Source organism: Chionomys nivalis, chromosome 5 (genome assembly GCF_950005125.1).
Source record: "Chionomys nivalis chromosome 5, mChiNiv1.1, whole genome shotgun sequence".
Taxonomy (NCBI): domain Eukaryota; kingdom Metazoa; phylum Chordata; class Mammalia; order Rodentia; family Cricetidae; genus Chionomys; species Chionomys nivalis.
In genome coordinates this window covers 58477049-58494876 of record NC_080090.1, presented here as the reverse complement: position 1 = coordinate 58494876, position 17828 = coordinate 58477049, and the positions used below count along the sequence as shown (strand labels likewise).

Below are 17828 nucleotides of genomic sequence, written 5' to 3'. Positions count from 1 at the left end.
CCCTTTTCATGAAATCTTCCTTGGATTCTACATAGAAATGGGATCTTCTTTATTATCTACAACACTGAAGGCCTAAAGATGCCGAAGTCCCTCTGCACCCTTATCCTCATCAATAATAATCCTAAATGCTGTGCACTTTATACTTTAGAAATGAGTATCCACCAAAAGGTTTAGGCCTTGGTGTAGTGTTCAGAGGTGGGGACCTGAAGGAAATGATTGGTTCACAGGGCCTTAGTCTGACCAATGAGTTAACCCGTCAGTGGATTGATGATTGAATAGACTATTGAAAGGTGATGGAAACTACAGAAGGCGGGAGCAGACCCAAGAAATCTCCTTCTGCGGGGAGGATGCCTTTGAAGGGCATTGCTTGTCCCCAGTGCCCCCATTTCCCTTTTCCTAGCTGTGATGAGGTCAGCACCTTTGAAGGGTATTGCTTGTCCCCAGTGCCCCCCATTTCCCTTTTCCTAACTGCAATGAGGTCAACAGCCTCGTTTGTCACATGTTCTCACTGCCATGTTTGCTCTACCTTACCAAAGATGAACAGTAACGGACCTAGCTGACTACGGACTGAATCCTTGTTCCACCTCACCAAAGGTCTACCTCAATGGAGCTAGCTGACTATGGACTGAACCGTTGACACCTAGGTCAGAATAGAATTTCTCCTCCTTTAATTCTACTTGCTCAGGCATTTTTGTTAGAGTGACTAACATTAACACAATGTGACAGAAACTACCTTAAGGGCTTCACATGTCTTACCTACTTTACCCCTCTATGTGTCTAGTGCTAGTGCTAACCAGCTAGCTATACAGACCCACCATACAGATGAGGAAGCTGAAACAGGCAAAATTAAATAACTTCCCAAGGCCATGGAGCTACAAAGTAGCAGAGTTGCCACGTAACCCCGGGCAGTCTGGCTTTACAAACTACATGTTCTTCTCTTCAGATTTTAAAACACAATCTGTGCCAGTCTCCCACTCCATGAAGGAAACTATATACATTTTACGACTGCCTTTCCATCCCCAAAACAATGTATTTCATAAGGTAGATAGCACATTCGGCTTGACTATCCAAATTCCTTCTGGTTATGGAGCAGCACCTTCTCCTAAAGTCATGCTTGCACCTCTGTGGTCAGAAATGCCTGGTGTGAGCACAAACGGACAAGAAGAGAGATAAATACCAAGTGGGAAGAGTGGCAGGCAAAAGCCAGAGGCATCAAAGAAAACTCAAGAAGAGATGTTAATGGTGAAGGGGGAGGCATTAGCTTTGAGATCTTGAGAAGAGGAAACATCAAAGCCGTGCTTTGGAAGTTTCTACCTGAGGCCAGAACAGTGTGGTGGAATAGTTGAATGTGGCCAGAGGAAACAGGATGCTGTCAGTCACCCAAGTGTGAGATGGGGAGAGTCGTCACCAGAACTGTTGAGATGAGGATGAAGGAGAGGTACATCGAAGAGAGTTTTGATATGTTTTTTACACAGGATTTCAATGTAGCCCAGGCTGGCCTCAAACTCACTTTGTAGCAGAGGATGACCTTGAACTGTTGGTCCTCCTGTCTCTACCTCCCAAGCGCAGGTATGGCAGGCATGTGCCATTTTTATGCTGAGGGATTGAACCCAGGGTTTCATACATGTCAGACAATCATTCTCCTGAGTAGCCACCCAGAGGGTATTTTGAATGGAGAAATCAGACATGAGATTTAGGAAGAAGACTTTGAAAACAGAGTAAATGATAGATATGCTTTCTTGAGTTTCTACGTTGGTACATCTCTAAAGGACATGAAGGTTAAGAAGTGGAATGATTGAGAATGCAGGTCTCAGGGAGTGAGATGGCTCTGCAGGCAAAGAGCCTCGCCACTGAGCCTGAGGACCTGAGTTCCATCCCTGGGACTCAGATTGTTGGGGGGAAGAACCAACTCAAGCAATCTTTTCTCTAACCTATCTATACATACACACATGTGTGCACGCACACACACACACAGAGGTAAGCATGAGAATTTAAGAAAATATTTTAACATCAGTTTTTTTTCCCAATACTACAGTTCGCCTCTATGACAGTCTTACTTACATCTGTTTCCTTCAATGAACTGTACCATAGCAATTGCGTTTCTCTCCCATACACTAAGAGCTACTTTTTCTCTTAGAATACCAAAAAGGATAGACCCAGGGAGGTCTTAGCAGTTTCATGTATCTGTTATCTACCTAGATGATGCCTAAAAAAATATAGATTTTTTTAAAAAAAGCTGAGCCCTCTCTGAAACCCATTAAGCTCAGTCACAAACTATTTCAAAGAATCTTCAAAGTGTTTTTGGCAGAGTCCTCCTCCCAGTTGCCACACACCTAGCAGCCAGTGACTCTGCAGTCCCATCCCCTGTCCCCTATGGGTACAACACTGCCTAGACATCTTTAGCTGCTAGAGTGAGCAGTCACCCTTATGTGAAGTTGAAATCTTTTTGTAATTTCAAATCCTTTGTTCCAATTATGTTTTCTAGAAATATTCAGCATCAAACTAAGATATCCCACCAACGACTGTTTTCTGATAAACCCTCCGAAGAATTGAAAGGTTGGTAAATTGGTTACAGTCTTTATTCTATGACAAGATACTTGGCAAAAACTATGAGGAAAGAAAGACTGATTTGGGCTCATGGTTTGGGAGTACAGGCTGTCTTGGCAAGGAAGATGGGCCAAGAGTGCGAGGCAGCTGGGCACGCTGTGTCTACAGCAAGAAAGAAGAGAGACGAATGCTCATGCGCCCCGCCCCACCTCCTCTTTTTCCTTCAGTCTAGGACCCTAGTCCATAGAGGAGTGCCTCCAGTCCCTCCTCAGTTAAGCGTCTCTGAAAGCAATCTCTCAGACAAACCTAGAAGTTTGTCTCTTAAGCGGTTCTAAACCCTGTCAAGTCGCGATAATAAAGGTCACCGCTACATGCTTTCCCTCATGATACCGGTGTTGCGCATATCAGATTCTACTGGGTACCGAATTTCTGAAGAACTGACTGCTCCCAGAGCGCCTCCCACAGCTCTGACAGAGTGGACTCTCAGCCGACAACACAACCCATCTGCTAAGCTGTGTTCAAACAGAACTCAATTGCTCCTGTCAGCGAACTACAAGCAAGTTTATTAAACTCTCTCTGCCATCAAAATTAAATTTCACATAATGAGAGTATAAACTCGGGGCCGGGAACGTGGCTCAGCCAGGAAAGTGTTTGCCAGAAGAGCATGTGGCGCTGAGTTTAGATGTCTGTAAGCATAGCACTGGGGAGATAGAGGCCGGAAGATCCCTGAAGCTCATTGGCTATCCAGTCAAATCAGGGAGCTCTAGAAAAACAATTAAGAAAGACACTGGATATTGATCTTCGGTCTCCCCACATGTGCACACACGTGCACATGTGAACAACACCCAAAGAAAACATAAGCCCAGAAGTAATATGGTAGGCATGAAGACAAATGACGTATCTTAAGAAGCCGCAATGAACAAACGGCAACTTTTATTACATATGACTAGATTTTATTGCATCCACATTTAACTTTTTCAATTAAATGACAGTAATTTTTTTAAAAATCATACTAAAATGATCTCCATTTTAACTCATTCTCATAGGATAGGATGATATAATGGGAATTGTGCCTACTATCACAAAAAGATACATTCAACCATTTAAATGCAGAATCAATAAAGGATTAAAAGAGTATTAGATTTAAAATGGTGCAGACACATTCAACAGCTTTAAGAAGAACCAGAGTAAAGACTAATGCTGCCTAGATGACAAATAACTGTGATTGTCACCTTAGATATAGCTGGGTGCCTACTTAGTCAAGGCTATCACAACCAACTACTTTGACACTATGGCCCACTAATAGGTTGCAACCTTTGTGATTAAAGGTTATTGTCAATAGGGTCTGGAGTTACCTAGGAGACAGGCCTTCAGGTATGCCTATGAGGGATCATTTTGGTGGCTCTAACTGAGGCATGAAGATCCATCCTAGAAGACACCACTCCCTGAGCTTGTGTACTGGACTGCATGAAAAGAAGGCTAACTGGGCTGTGGCTACAATGCGACCAGCTTCCAAAAGCTCCTGTAGCCATGACTTCTCCAGGATCATGTAGCTAAAGCACTCATTTAGCTCCTGCTGTATGTCATCATCACATTATATAAAATAATAATAACAGGCATATATATTGGGAAAATAGACAGGGAACCAGCCACATAGTAAGAACCCTGCAGAGGCACCCAAGGTGGGCACTTGACACCAGAGGAAGCTGAGGAAGACAAGCCAGCAGTGGAAGGTACCATTTTGCTTCACCTGAGATACTTCTTCAATGCTGACAAGGGACAGACCTCCCACCGGTATATACCAAATCCACAAACTTGAATTAGAAATGCTCCTAATTCTCATCGCAGTTAGACTTCTGGCAGAGATAGAAAGATGGCTCAGTGGGTTTGGGCACTTGTCACTCTGTATGTGTGTGTGTGTTTTAACATTTCAAATAAAAATGGTGTTCTTCATATAACAGAATCAAATGCCTTCCTTAAGACCTATCCAGCCAACAAGATGGTTCAGCAGGCAAGGGAGTCTGCTGCCATCTGACCTGAGTTCCATCTCTGGGAACCACTTTGTGGAAGGAGAGAAACAACTGTACATGTTGTCCTCTGACCTCTGTGTTGTGACCACCAGCACGCACGCACGCGCATACACACACACACACATGCACACAACATAAATTGGTTTTAAAGTAACAAAGTCAGTCTATTCTCTAGAATGGCTGCGAAGTCCATTTTCTTACTGCTGTTACTAATTCTATTATATTCATTGTCTCCAGGAGTCACCTTGGGACTCCTTGTGTGTCAACTGAATAGTTTTCATTTATAAATTAAATTAACAAAATATGCTTTACTACCCTCTCAGGGAACTTGTAAAGATTAATGAATTAATAAACAAAAAAGTGCTTTGAAACTGCTGGGAGAAGTAAGTTAATTCAGTGTATGTATATGTATCTATTGAAAGAACACAGCCGCATTGTGCTAGTGCTGAATGTGAGCGACTGTTTCTCTCAGGAAGCCCCAAAGATGCCCTAAGCTGGCAAGGTCAAAAATGTATTTTGATGCAACTTTAATTTTGTTACATTTACACACACACACACACAAAAAAAAAAAATCATTCCTACATTTTCTTTTATTTTGGATGGGTTGGTTTTTGTTTTCTGTTAGCTTGATTTTGGTTTTGCTTTTTATTTAGTTTTGTTTGTTTTGAAACAGGATCTCACACTCTCCATATTACCCGGACACATGAAACTCATAGCAAAACTCCCTGCCTCAATTTCTCAAGTAACCAAGCAATGAAATTATAGGAGGGAAGCCAAGCGGTGGTGGCGCACGCCTTTAATCCCAGCACTTGGGAGGCAGAGGCAGGCAGATCTCTGTGAGTTCGAGACCAGCCTGGTCTACAAGAGCTAGTTCCAGGACAGGCTCCAAAACCACAGAGAAACCCTGTCTCGAAAAATTAAAAAAAAAAAAAAAAAAAGAAAAGAAAAGAAATTATAGGAGGGAACAGCCATGCTTGGCTTATGTTTCCAATGTCCAAAAAACACAGTGCCATAATTTATTGGATGTATCTTTTGGGTCAGATACAAGGCACCATCTCAGAATTTACACACACACGCTCACATACACACCCCCAAAATTAACTCAGATACGTAAACTAAAGCCCAGGGAGGTTAACTCCCCTACTATACTAGTGAGAATCAGAGATGGGACTCAGACTCAGCCAGCCAAACACAAGCCCTATGGCCATAATGCAATGGCTTCTTCTCAAAAGCTGCTTTCCAGGGGACTCTAAAAACACACAAACCATGAGCAAGATTGGTCACTGTGCTGGACAGTTTTATGTCAACTTAAACACAAGCTAAAGTCATCTGAAAGGAGAGACCTTTTATTAAGAAAATATCTCCCACAGATTGAGTTGTAGGCAGGCCTGTGAAATATTTTTTCAAACAAGTGATGGGGGGAGGGGGGGCTGGCACCATTGTGTGTGGTGCCATCCTGGGCAGGTGGTCCTGGGTTCTATAAGAAAGCAGGCTGGGCGAGCCATGAGGAACGAGACAGTAAGCTGCACTGCTCCACTGCCCCGTATCAGTCCCTCCTCCATTTACTGCTCTCTTTGAATTCCTGGCCTGACTTCCTTCTCTGATGAACAGTGCCATGGAAGTGTAAGCCAAATAAAAACCCTTTCCTCCCCAAGTTGCTTTGGTGATGGTGTTTCATTGCAGCAGTGGAAACTCTAGCTGAGACTCACCCATAAAATTACTTATTTAAGTGGATCTGTCTTTTTTTATTCCAAGCCACTGAAACAATAGACCAAGGGCCGCTTCAGAAACCCTAATTCTGTATGCCTATATATGCCACTCCTAGCTTCATCATTTCCTTGAAGTGGGGACATGATATATGTCACAAAGAATCACTGATGTACCCTATCTTTTCAGCACCTGGAAATAGAGATCTCTCTGCACATTAAGGATTTAAAACAATATTGATGCTTGTTAAAAACTATTGAGATTACTTATATAATGATATCAGGCCTTAATGCCTCTCAATTCACTCAAAGACTGCAAACACAATAAAAGCAAGAATGTGAACCAGGATGTGTATTTGCTACACAAATATATCTTTTACCTAGAAATTCATCCATTTCTTTAAGTAGTGGACCTATTCGGTTCTATTATTTATTTACAGTTTTTCAGAAGCATGCCTTGGTTTAAGAAGAGCCCTGAGGGAGACTGTGACAGGCTTAGCTCTCCAGCTGATGCCAACCTAGACGTTAACAACCAGTATGCGATTTGGTCTTCTAAATCTCATACTTTATTCAGGGGTGAACCACCTCAGAAAAGTATCTTGTCTAAATCTGAGAAGCACTCTGCTCCCTGTCTTCATTTCCCCTCCTGTGTGGAAAAAAACAATGTGTTGTCAGTGCTGGCGCGCTACCATGAGGAATGATCCTGAGGAGTGTCAAGAAGTCGGGTTCAATACTGCAGAGGAATGGGGGACGGAGGAGGCAGGGTGGCGTGAGAGGGAGGCACTCAGAAACAATGGGAGGAGGGAGAGGAGACAATGAAAATGAAGGCAAAGCTACAAGTTCTGAACATCAAGTTCCAAAGCCAGCTCGCTAACTTTTCATGACCTTGGACAAATCTCTCGGAAATGAGTGAAAATTAAACCAGAGGGAAGTTTCATACATCAATCTTTTGTGACGCCAGTGTTCTCACTTCTGGAAAAGGAAGAGAAGACAAACTATGCACAGCCACATGTGTGCAAAATGCCATTCCAGCGCACTATTAATAAATATGCTCAAATGGTGAAAATGCTTTCTGAAATATACATTTTATTATGTGCTTATTAAGATAGGGTCTCACTATGTAGTTCTGGCTAATCTGGGACTCCACATGGAGACTAGACTGACCTCAAACTCACAAAGATTGACCTACCTCTGCCTCTAGAGTGCTGGGAATAAAGGGATATGCCACCATGCCAAGCAATACACGTTATATAAAATCTTTTCCCTTTTTTCTGCTTTTCCCTCTCAAAGTAAATGCTTCATTCTGAAACAAGAAAATGGAATTCCTCTTTACTATTAGTGCCTTGGGGGGATGTGTGTGTGTGTGTGTGTGTGTGTGTGTGTGTGTGTGTGTGTTTGCACATATTAGGCAAATATTCTATCACTGAGATCCTCCCCTCTACCCTAAGTTAAAGTTTTAATCTCTCCGTGTCTTTTCTTTCTGCTCCTCTCCTCTCAGGCCCTCTGTAATGTACAGTATCTCTTTGTGATTAAAAAGTCAGTCTAAATTCAATGGCTTGTTGTCAAGTCAGACACTGAAACCCAGATCACCACCTCCCTGCCTTGACATTGATACTTCAGTACGCGTAGCCTTGAGCTAAAATAACACTGGTAACCCACATATTGTCTACTTTCCACGTAAATCCTGAATCAATTTCAGAGTTGCAGCTTGGGGAGAACTGGTTTATTTTAAAGTGATAGGCTGTAAGCTTTTATCCCAATTAATTGATAGTAGAATCAACAGCCTTGATCTTATATATTCATTTGCAAGTTAGGATCTCACACTCTGTCCTGTCATTTCTTGTATTTTAGTTTTATCTGTTATTAGTATAGGGGGATATGTGCGGCATGACACATGTGTGGAGTCAGAGAGCAGATTTATTGTGGGTTTCATGGATACCCAGGTCATCAAGGTGGCAGAGCAAGTACCTTTCCGTACTGAGACATCTTAATGGCTTGACAGTTCTCCACACACACACACACACACACACACACACACACACACACACACACATTCTTGGTGTTTTATATGTTCACTATATTTAGAATTCAATAAATAAATGTTCATTGGTGTTATCTCTATATTTCTCAGTAATTTCAATAAGAGTCACACCCAAGGTTAAGTCAAGTTTTGTGATCTACATGAACAGCTTGCTTCTCTGCCTCTGAGTTTTATCCCCATTGGCATTTGGACGTGAAAACTATAAGAACTGAGAGGTGTGGAGACTACATAGCAGAGTCCAGACCTATACACACAGGAAGGCCTAAACTAGTGTTGGCCTGCTCTTCCCTCTATTACTGAAACACGTGTGTGTCATAACCCTTTGGGTTTTCACATCAATGTTGATAATATCAGAACTTGCAATGCAGGCTTAGATGGGGAAGTGGAAAACCTCTGTCCATATAGAATATTAGATTATTCTATACAGAACATTAGCTTTTAGCTCTCTCAATTTGGCCCTGGTTGGAGAGGAAAAGTCCCCTTTTCCTGGCTGCCTTTGGTCCACTTAAAAGTAAGGCCAGCGTAATGAGTAAAAGCTCATCATTTAAACTGCTTAACAGTAGCCACAGAGAAGGAGAGGTCTAAGAACAGCCTCACAGCCTCACGCTGCCGGTTTGGGCAGGGTTTGTCTCCGAAGCTTGGCTTCTGTGGCAGAGGTAAGAGGTGGGAAAACTGTTAGGACATAGGCCTTGACAGAGATGGGTGATTGAGATCATTTATCTCCGAAGGAGTTGGTACACTTTCTCAAGGTGGCTGTTATAAGAGAAAAACATTCCCCTCCCCCACTTTCTCTCTCAGGCTTCCCAGCTTCCCATGAGACCTGTGCCTCTTTCACACACACTTTGACCATGAAGCCACCTTCCGTGAAGCCCTCACCAGATCCATACAGTGCTGCTTGAGTCTCCAGCCTCTAAAACCTTTAGCCAAATAAACCTCGTACTCTATAAAATTATCCAGTCTCTACAATGTTGTTACAACAATAGAAAGCATACTAACGTATAAATCAAATATTATATTTCATTGATAGAGAACCCAAAACCCTATGTTCTAATGTGCCTAAATACTGTTCCCATTCCTCTGAGATTATGGAAGGCTGCCTGCCCCACAGTTTTAGTTGTGATGAGATGGTGGTTTGGGGGACAAGTGTCAAGACAGAGTTTCACACTACAGCCCAGGCTGCCCTCAGCATCTCAGCATTCCAAGTACATTAGAGGCATGAGATGCTATGCCTGCCCCAACTTCATTCTTTTGACCATTATTTTATGTGTGAATTATAATTGGAGAGGGTTCTGTGCACATATACATGTGTAGGTGCATGCCAGAGGCGGACATCTTAATCTATTGCTCTCCCTCTAATTTTTTGAGATGGGTCTCTCACTGAACCTGAAACCTTCAGTTCTGATGAGGCTGGCTGGGTATCAAGTTCCTGGGATCCACCTGTTTCTGGGGTTACAGTCACTCAAGGACATGCCTAACTTATTGTGAGTACTGAGGATCCAAACTCAGGTCCGCACACAAGCACAGCAAGCACACTTAATCGCTGAGAAGCTGTCTTCTCAGTCCCCCAGCTTCATTCCTTAAAATGTTAAGAGCATTTTTATATTGGTTAATCATAAATAAATCCAAAACAAAGATATTCTGTCAAAGCCACTTCACTTAGCCCTGTTTCTTTTCAGACATTACTAGTATTTAAATAAGAAATGTTGGTGTGGTGGATAAGCCCTACTAACTGTGAACCAATAATATTCTTAGAAGACATTATATAATGCTGATTCAGCACACATAGATTCATAATTTCAGGTTCCACCGACGCGTTAGATAAAGAACCATTCACATTTTTTATATTTTACTGAATAATTCCCTAGAACTTCCTAAGCATAATTTTCAATAGGCTTCACATTTTAATTGTCAGCATCCATTAACTTAATAAGTATAATCCTAAGAGCCATTTCCTTTTTAAAAATCCAGAAACTTACATGTTTTGCTATTTTAATAAGATCCTTCCCCTCAATACAAATGTACTCTGGTTTAATAAGTTTTAACTTGTTCACAATTAGAGGACTCTTACTCAATTTTAAACATGTTCATGAAATCTGTCAAAAGAATTGAGAAAAGGTTAGTGGTTGAGCCACATAAATTTTAGATTTAATTATCTGATCATATCCAATGACACCATCACAGTTTCCCTCAAACTGGATAGCCAACATCTTTACAAACCTCATGAGTAAACAGATAAATATTGTTGAGAAATTTCCACATTGAAACAAACTCCCATAAGTACAGTCAATGTTTAAAAATCTTTTATCTGGTTTCCATTAACCACAAAAGTCTTAGAATTGGAGGTCTGTTTACCACTCAGACTGGAATAAAGAACATGGAATCTCCTGCCTGTATAATTAGCCTTATACAACTAATGCTGCTATCAAGTGTATCATTAAAAACATTTGCACATTAGCAGCTAGCACAGCTCTCTCTTAGCACCTCAATAAACAAGTTGTATGCACTCTAAACACATACTTAAGGAAACAACCAATTACCTTTCAGAGTTATCTTCAGGAACGTCTAATACAGTAAATAAAAATCTGTGTCTTTTAATCGATACTTCTAAGCAGGTAGACGTACACAACAGAATAGGAGTAGACTTATCAATACAGCAGTTTTTAGTTCATGTGCCCAGGGTTATAAGACCAATAGGAAAGATGCTGAAAGTATTGACCAGAAGGATCAGGCAGTATGGCACACGGGCTTTAAAGACTAGATTAAAGAGCTCTGACACCTCAGGTTGAACTAAAGTTTTTACATTAACTCAAATTAGCCATGAGTGACTTGTTCAAGCTCATTACATTTTAATTTACTGTTAGGTAAAATGAAATGAATGAGCATACCTACCTATTTGGAGTTTTATGAGGATTAAATGAGATTATTCACATTAAAGCACCCAAGATAGTATCCAGCATGTGGCAATCAGAAAATCCCAGCCATTGTTTTCATCATGACTGCCCTCTAAGCCTGCATGTTTAGAACCAAGCCTCTTTTCTCTTTATGCAGGTGGCTCAGGCCTGTAAGCCCAGCTCCCCGGCAGCTGAGAGAGGACTATCACAAGTTCAAGGCCTGCCTAGGATACAGAGTGATTCAAGTCTTTTTGTTTAAAAGGGGAGATGGGCTGCAACTACAGCTAAGCGGTGGAGCACCTTCCTGGCATGCACAAGGCCCTGAGTTCAACTGGAAGGGAGGCAAGAAAGTTCACATGAATACACAAGTAAGAAAGCAGCTGAATAGATTCGATTCTTCCATTTACAAACTAGACGAATGGACAGATTTGAGCCGGTAGGGAACCCCTATCTTCCTTCAATCCATGGCTTCACTCTCTGTGGATTAGACCCATAGACCTTAAGCAGCTTCTCACTGCCAGCATATAGGCTCCCCTTGAACAATCAAAACAATCTAGCTACTCACACTATATCACATTAATATGCAAATTTGTCATTTCAGCAAGAACATCACAAACAAGGAGTTCATTCATGATGCATTTTATTCATAATACACTCAAACTTATCACCCCAAAATCAGGGTTGTTTTTTTGTTTTGTTTTGTTTGGTTTGGTTTTGGTTTATCAAGACAGGGTTTCTCTGTGGCTTTGGAGCCTGTCCTGGAACTAGCTCTTGTAGACCAGGCTGGTCTCGAACTCGCAGAGATCCGCCTGCCTCTGCCTACCGAGTGCTGGGATTAAAGACGAGTGCCACCACCGCCCGGCTACTTTTTTTTTTTTTTTTTGGCCCAAAATCAGTTTTACAGATAAAGCTAAATAAACACATTTACATCCAAATGCGTTCAATGGTATCTAGAAAAAATCAACATAAGCAAATAATTTTGGGGAGAAAGATATGGTTGGCTACTGAAGGTGTATTTTTAAATGGTCAATAAACCAATCAATAAATGCAACAGTATTTGAAGAGAAGAAGCTTCATTCAGAAGCAAACAATGTACACAACTGAAGAGCCTGGAGCTTGATTATACTCTATCTCACACCGTTGGTCAAGCAGTAAAATGGAAACAGCTATGAGGAGAGAAGAAACAGTGCATTTTAAAGAACTTTATATCGGTTATAAAATTCCTGGTTAGTAAAAAGTTAAGAGGTTAAAGTGAAACATGAATACCTTTTAAAAAAAAAATCCTGGGCTGATTTACTTCTGAAAATGGAGAGATTTTTTTCCCCTAAGGTTGAGTTATAATTAGAAATTAGATTCTTCAATAATTCAATGACCGAAATCTTGGTTAAAGTCAAATGACCTTCTAATTAAGTTTTTTCCTTAATATATAAGCTGTACTAGGCAGATGCCACCCTGAGGCTAACAAAGACTTTATGTGCTTACTTAATGAGCATATTCTTCTATGTTCCTTATTTTCTTTATCATCCCAACAGGAACTACTAGTAAAACTTGATAAAGTACAGCAAATTACCGATGCATTCTGGTAAGTGCTCTGATTTTTATAGTTACTATTTTTCACTTAATTGTGAAAAATGTCCAAAATTAAATATATTCCTCTACTGTATCTCCTCTTTCATTCTCATTACAAAAGAATGCAGCAAGCAAAGGGAAATCAGCACACTTGCTTTATAACGTTAAGAAGACTGTTCAGATTTTCAAACCTGGAGAGCAGAACTGAGACATGTGCATAGAATTTACATTGAGTTCAAAGGCACTCACCAAGATATACTTAAATGCACATCCAAATAAATTATAAGATGCATAAAAACATGGCTGTTGCATTTGAAACACAATTTTAATCTCTAAGGTTTTTAAAAAATAAGTATTATTAAATAGCTCCTTGCCTTACAGAAGTCTGAGGTGACGTAGGCAAAATGTTTTGCTATCGCTATTCTCATTGAGCAAAATGAACTATAAAAACATGGAGAAGTGACTAAGGAGGCTAACTACCCAAAGGTAGCAGCCACTTGCCAGCAATTCCACTTTTTATCTTTCTAGTTCGTATTGAAATAAGAAAAATGAGGCGTATCTCCTGAGAGGTGGCGCATCATCGGAGGAAAAAAGCAAAACGCACTTTAGGATGCTCACACCCCAAAATGTGCGAATCGTCAGCGTTACAGTTTACACATTGCCAAGCAATAAAAGAAGGGGGTGGAGGACCGCAGTAGGAACCCTCTGCATCACAAGTACCTCGACAGCCAAATAAAAGAATAAAGTGCAATCTCCGAAAGCCCCCCCCCCTTCCCGCCCCAGCCCACCTTCTTCACTGGGGCACATTCTACCTGGTTTACTACTGGGAAGACGATTTCAGCCTTCATGGTGCGCTCCTCACGCAAGGCCATTAGGGTAACTAATCCTCCCTGAATTGTTCACTAAAAGAAACGTTGATTCTCTACTTAAAACGACAATAATTTTTTATTTGTTTTTAAATTGGGAGACATAAAGAAAGCCATAACTACAATTTGGATTCTGCATATTAGTTTGAAGACCAGCGAGATAAATAAGAGCTTAAGGAACGCAAGAGGATGCTGGGGGGAGGGAGGGAACACAGAGAGTGCGAGAATGATGCTGGTCAGTTCTGAGATGATGCAGGAATGACAAGGCACTTGAACGTGACAAGTCCATGGTTACCCCCGGAGGTCTCGGGTTTTCAGTCATGTCTGAGCAGTGAATGGGTGCACACTCAAACACACCACCGTTTATTCTTCTGCTCCCGGGGCGAACGGTAGGCATGCTAGCATCTCCGGATAAGCATTCACCACAGAGATTTCTGGGTCCACACACCCCGCCTCCCCAGCTCGGGGCAGGCGATGACTGTCTCAAACAGTAGAGAGATTGGAGAGCCAGAGCGAGGGGAAAAGAACAGAGGAGGAGGGGTAAATCCCCACAGCAGAGCTGAAAGCTTCGGGGAGGGTGACAGGAAAAGGAGGAGGTCGTTGAGACCGAGGAAGAGACCAGGGGACTGGAAAGCACCGAGCTGCGCATCCAGGCTGCCAGAGGCTTCCCAGCGAGGGAAGTGGATCCTGGGGCGGACCCCGACTCCCCCACCAAGGGTGGGGAGGAAATGGCTTTGTATAGCAGGATGAAAGGCAGACAGGGGGTCACCACGGGGTGGAGGATGCGGGGACGAAGGATGCCCAGAGCAGGGAGGACCCCGCCTGCTACAGTGACACTACTGCTCTGCTCCCAATCCGCCACAGCCGCTAGTCCACCCTCGGGCTCCCCACACCGGTCCACGTTCCAACGGCCTGGAGCAGGGGCGCCCCCACGGCCGCGCCCCCACCGCGCTCCCAGTGCGCTCACCTGCCCACGAAGTTCTCGAGCACCGAGCTCTTGCCGGCGCTCTGGCCGCCCACCACGGCAATCTGCGGCAGCTCCAGCAGACAGCTCTGTTCCAGCGCCGAGAAGGCGTCCTGCAGACGGTTCACCAGTGGGATCAGCTCCTCCATCTCCCGGTTCCCCATCTTGCCTGAGCGACCAACTGCACCACAGGTCTTCGCTGAACTCTATGACCTGGCAGGAAGCCCGGGTCTCGGGGAGCTTGCTTGTCGGGGTGGTTGCTGCGCGGGGCTCAGACAGCTGAGTCCCCGCACAGACGTCGGATCCCGCTGCCCGCTGCTAGGCTCCTGACAGCTAACGGCCCACAGCGCGCTTGCGCAGGCGAGAGATTGCGAGGGAGGCGTGGCCTAGTTCCACATGGTTACGCCCACACCACGCCCCTCGCCTGCTCCTCCCTGGAGTTTCCAACCCTCCTGCCCTGGCCAGCCGCGCATGCACTGCCTCCCAGCTGTGGCCAGATGCCACCGCCCAGGTTAAAGGGCAAAGTTACTGCCCTTGATCAAATCACTCCCATATGGCATTGCTATTCTTTTTCAAAGAGCTACCCTGACCAAACCCAGCAGAAAGCACAGCCATCAGCTATCAACCGAACACTGTCATCAGCTGCACCATGCACCACTACCACCACCACCACCACCACCACCACCATTGCACTGTACCAGAATACATTTCCCAACAGGAAATCTCTTGTTTCATATCCCACTCCAGAACCCCAGATTACTGTGGGAGGCAGAGATAAACTAGCCTTTTGGAGTCAGTTCTTCCTCCATTGGAGAACTAGGTTTTTTAACCTCATTATTGAAATACTCACCTTTACCGGCCTGTCTTCCTCAGCCTCCTGTAAGTTAACATGAGTTCCTTGAACTTTCTGTTCCCTACCCCTTCAATCTACCATATACATTCGGGCCTTTGGGAACCCTTGCCTTAGCTAGCAGTCCTTTTAGCTCCTGGACAGGACAAAGAGATTAACTGTGAAGTACGTCAATAACCATGCAGTCTGCACTTGTTCTGTTAAATTCAGCACACCAAAAAGGTTCGGTGCCTAATGGTGGATATACAAGAATAAATGGTCATATTTCTTCACCTCCTTACAGCAGTTCTCTGTCATGTGCATTTTGAATATTGACTGGATTTAGTGTGCAATGTTTTCTTGTCTTGCACATACTGTACCGGAAGACTGTCCAGTGACTTTAAGTAACATAAAGGTTAGAGACGCCATAGAAACCTCTGTTGCCTCCTGCATCCTAGAGTTGTCGTTGGCTTCGTCTTCACACTATTGCCCCTCCGGAACTTCAGCAAGGAGTCTGACCCTGCCTCGCACTTACCTAGCCTCAGTGGCTCTCTGAAAGTGTGGCATAAGACTTCATGACTGCCGGGCGGTGGTGGCGCATGCCTTTAATCCCAGCACTTGGGAGGCAGAGGCAGGTGAATCTCTGTGAGTTCGAGACCAGCCTGGTCTACAAGAGCTAGTTCCAGGACAGGCTCCAAAGCCACAGAGAAACCCTGTCTCGAAAAACCAAAAAAAAAAAAAAAAAAAAAAAAAAAAAAGACTTCATGACTGCTTCTACCTTGCAATTTTCATGCCTGTGAAACCAGTACCACATGGACTACAGTGCCACATCCGGGATGGAGCCTGGCTCCTTCGGACCACTCTTGCAGAAACCTCTGAGCTGACCCTGTGTAAACATTTCTCTAGGCCATCGTTCTCCAGGAGCTGGTGGCAGGGAAGGTGTGGATGGAGGCTGGTCACACTGTGTCCTTAGTGAGGAAGAAGAGAGAAACAAATGCTGGCCACCTAGTTTTTTTTTTCCTTTCTATGCAGACATAAATACCAACATGTGGAATAGCCCCACCTTAATTAACCTAACCTAAAGAATCTTTTAAAGACATGCCCACAGATTTGTGTCCAGGGTGATTCTAGATCCTGCCAAGCTGACAGTCAATACTAACCATCACAAGTCATAGGCCTCCCAGTGTGGCCGTATTTGACCTAAGGAAATGATTGGTGATAAATGAAGTCATGATGGTGGAACTCTGGTTTGAAAAATCTAGCGTTCGTGTAATAACACGAACCCCAGAACCCCAACCCCATCTGCCAAGTGATGACACAGCAAGAAGACAACCACCTTCCAGAGAGAAAAGTAGCCCCCACCAGGACAGACTGGCAGACATCTTGACCTTAAACTTCCTAGAACTTTGAAGAATAAATGTCTTTTTTAAGCTATGCAGACAATGGCATTTTTTATACAGCTCAAGCTTACTTCAGACATAGGGTTTACTTAAAGGAATATGAGATGAAAATCAGAGAGTAATGATTCCATCTGAAGAGAGTCATGGATAGCGACTTAAGAAAACATGGTCCTTACTGGGCTCCTCCCACACTCTACTATATGCTGTGTAAAATAAAGCTGAGTGCACTAGTCCTTGTCCAGTCTTCTGAGCTCTAACATAGAAGACAATGCTGCTGAGCATTAGGAAGAAATTATTAGGGGCTGGCGAGATGGCTCAGCAGTTAAGAACACTGACTGCTCTTCCAGAGGTCCGGAGTTCGATTCCCATCAACCACATGGTGGCTCACAGCCATCTGTAATGAGATCTGGTGCCCCCTTCTGGTGTGCAGGTGTACATGGAAGGAATGTTGTATACATAATAAATAAATCTTTTTTAAAAAAATTATTAGCCAGGCAGTGATGGCATACACCTTTGACCCCAGCACTCGGGAGGCAGAGGCAAGGGATCTCTGTGAGTTCCAGGCCAGCCTGATCTACAGAGTGAGTTCCAGGACAACCAAGACTATATAGTGAAACCCTGTCTCAAAAACAACAACAATAAGGGGGAAAAAAGGAAAAGAAATTTTAAAAAAGAAAACATATCAACCATGGAAACTTCAAGTCAGTCCTGTTGGTTTAGTTATAAGAAGTCATTCAGAATTGCTCTTGGCTTTCCATCTTGACTTCCCTTTCCCAGATCTGCAGAAACTTAGCACCAAGAAAGTCTGGATCCGCACAGAAATAGCCAAGGTCCTTCAGGGGCATTGATTTCTACTCATACATTAATGTGGGTGAAGCAAATAGGAAACAGAAATACAAGAGGGAAAGCAGCTGGGACAAACTGACAGGAAAACAACTTCTACTGTCCCAATAGACATGAAATCTAAAGAGGGAGTCTTCTCAGT

At 43.2% G+C, this 17828-nt stretch overlaps 1 protein-coding gene across 5 annotated transcripts in view; it reads right to left on the bottom strand.

The window, feature by feature from the left end:
• Dnm3 (dynamin 3) overlaps positions 1 to 14946 on the bottom strand; it is a 462700-nt gene extending 447754 nt beyond the window's left edge. For all 5 annotated transcript variants that reach the window (XM_057769381.1, XM_057769378.1, XM_057769379.1 and 2 more), the window contains exon 1: positions 14618 to 14946. In XM_057769381.1, coding sequence (XP_057625364.1) covers positions 14618 to 14778 — 161 coding nt within the window. In that variant the 5' untranslated portion in view covers positions 14779 to 14946. The remainder of the gene's footprint in view (positions 1 to 14617) is intronic.
• Positions 14947 to 17828: the final 2882 nt, after the last annotated feature.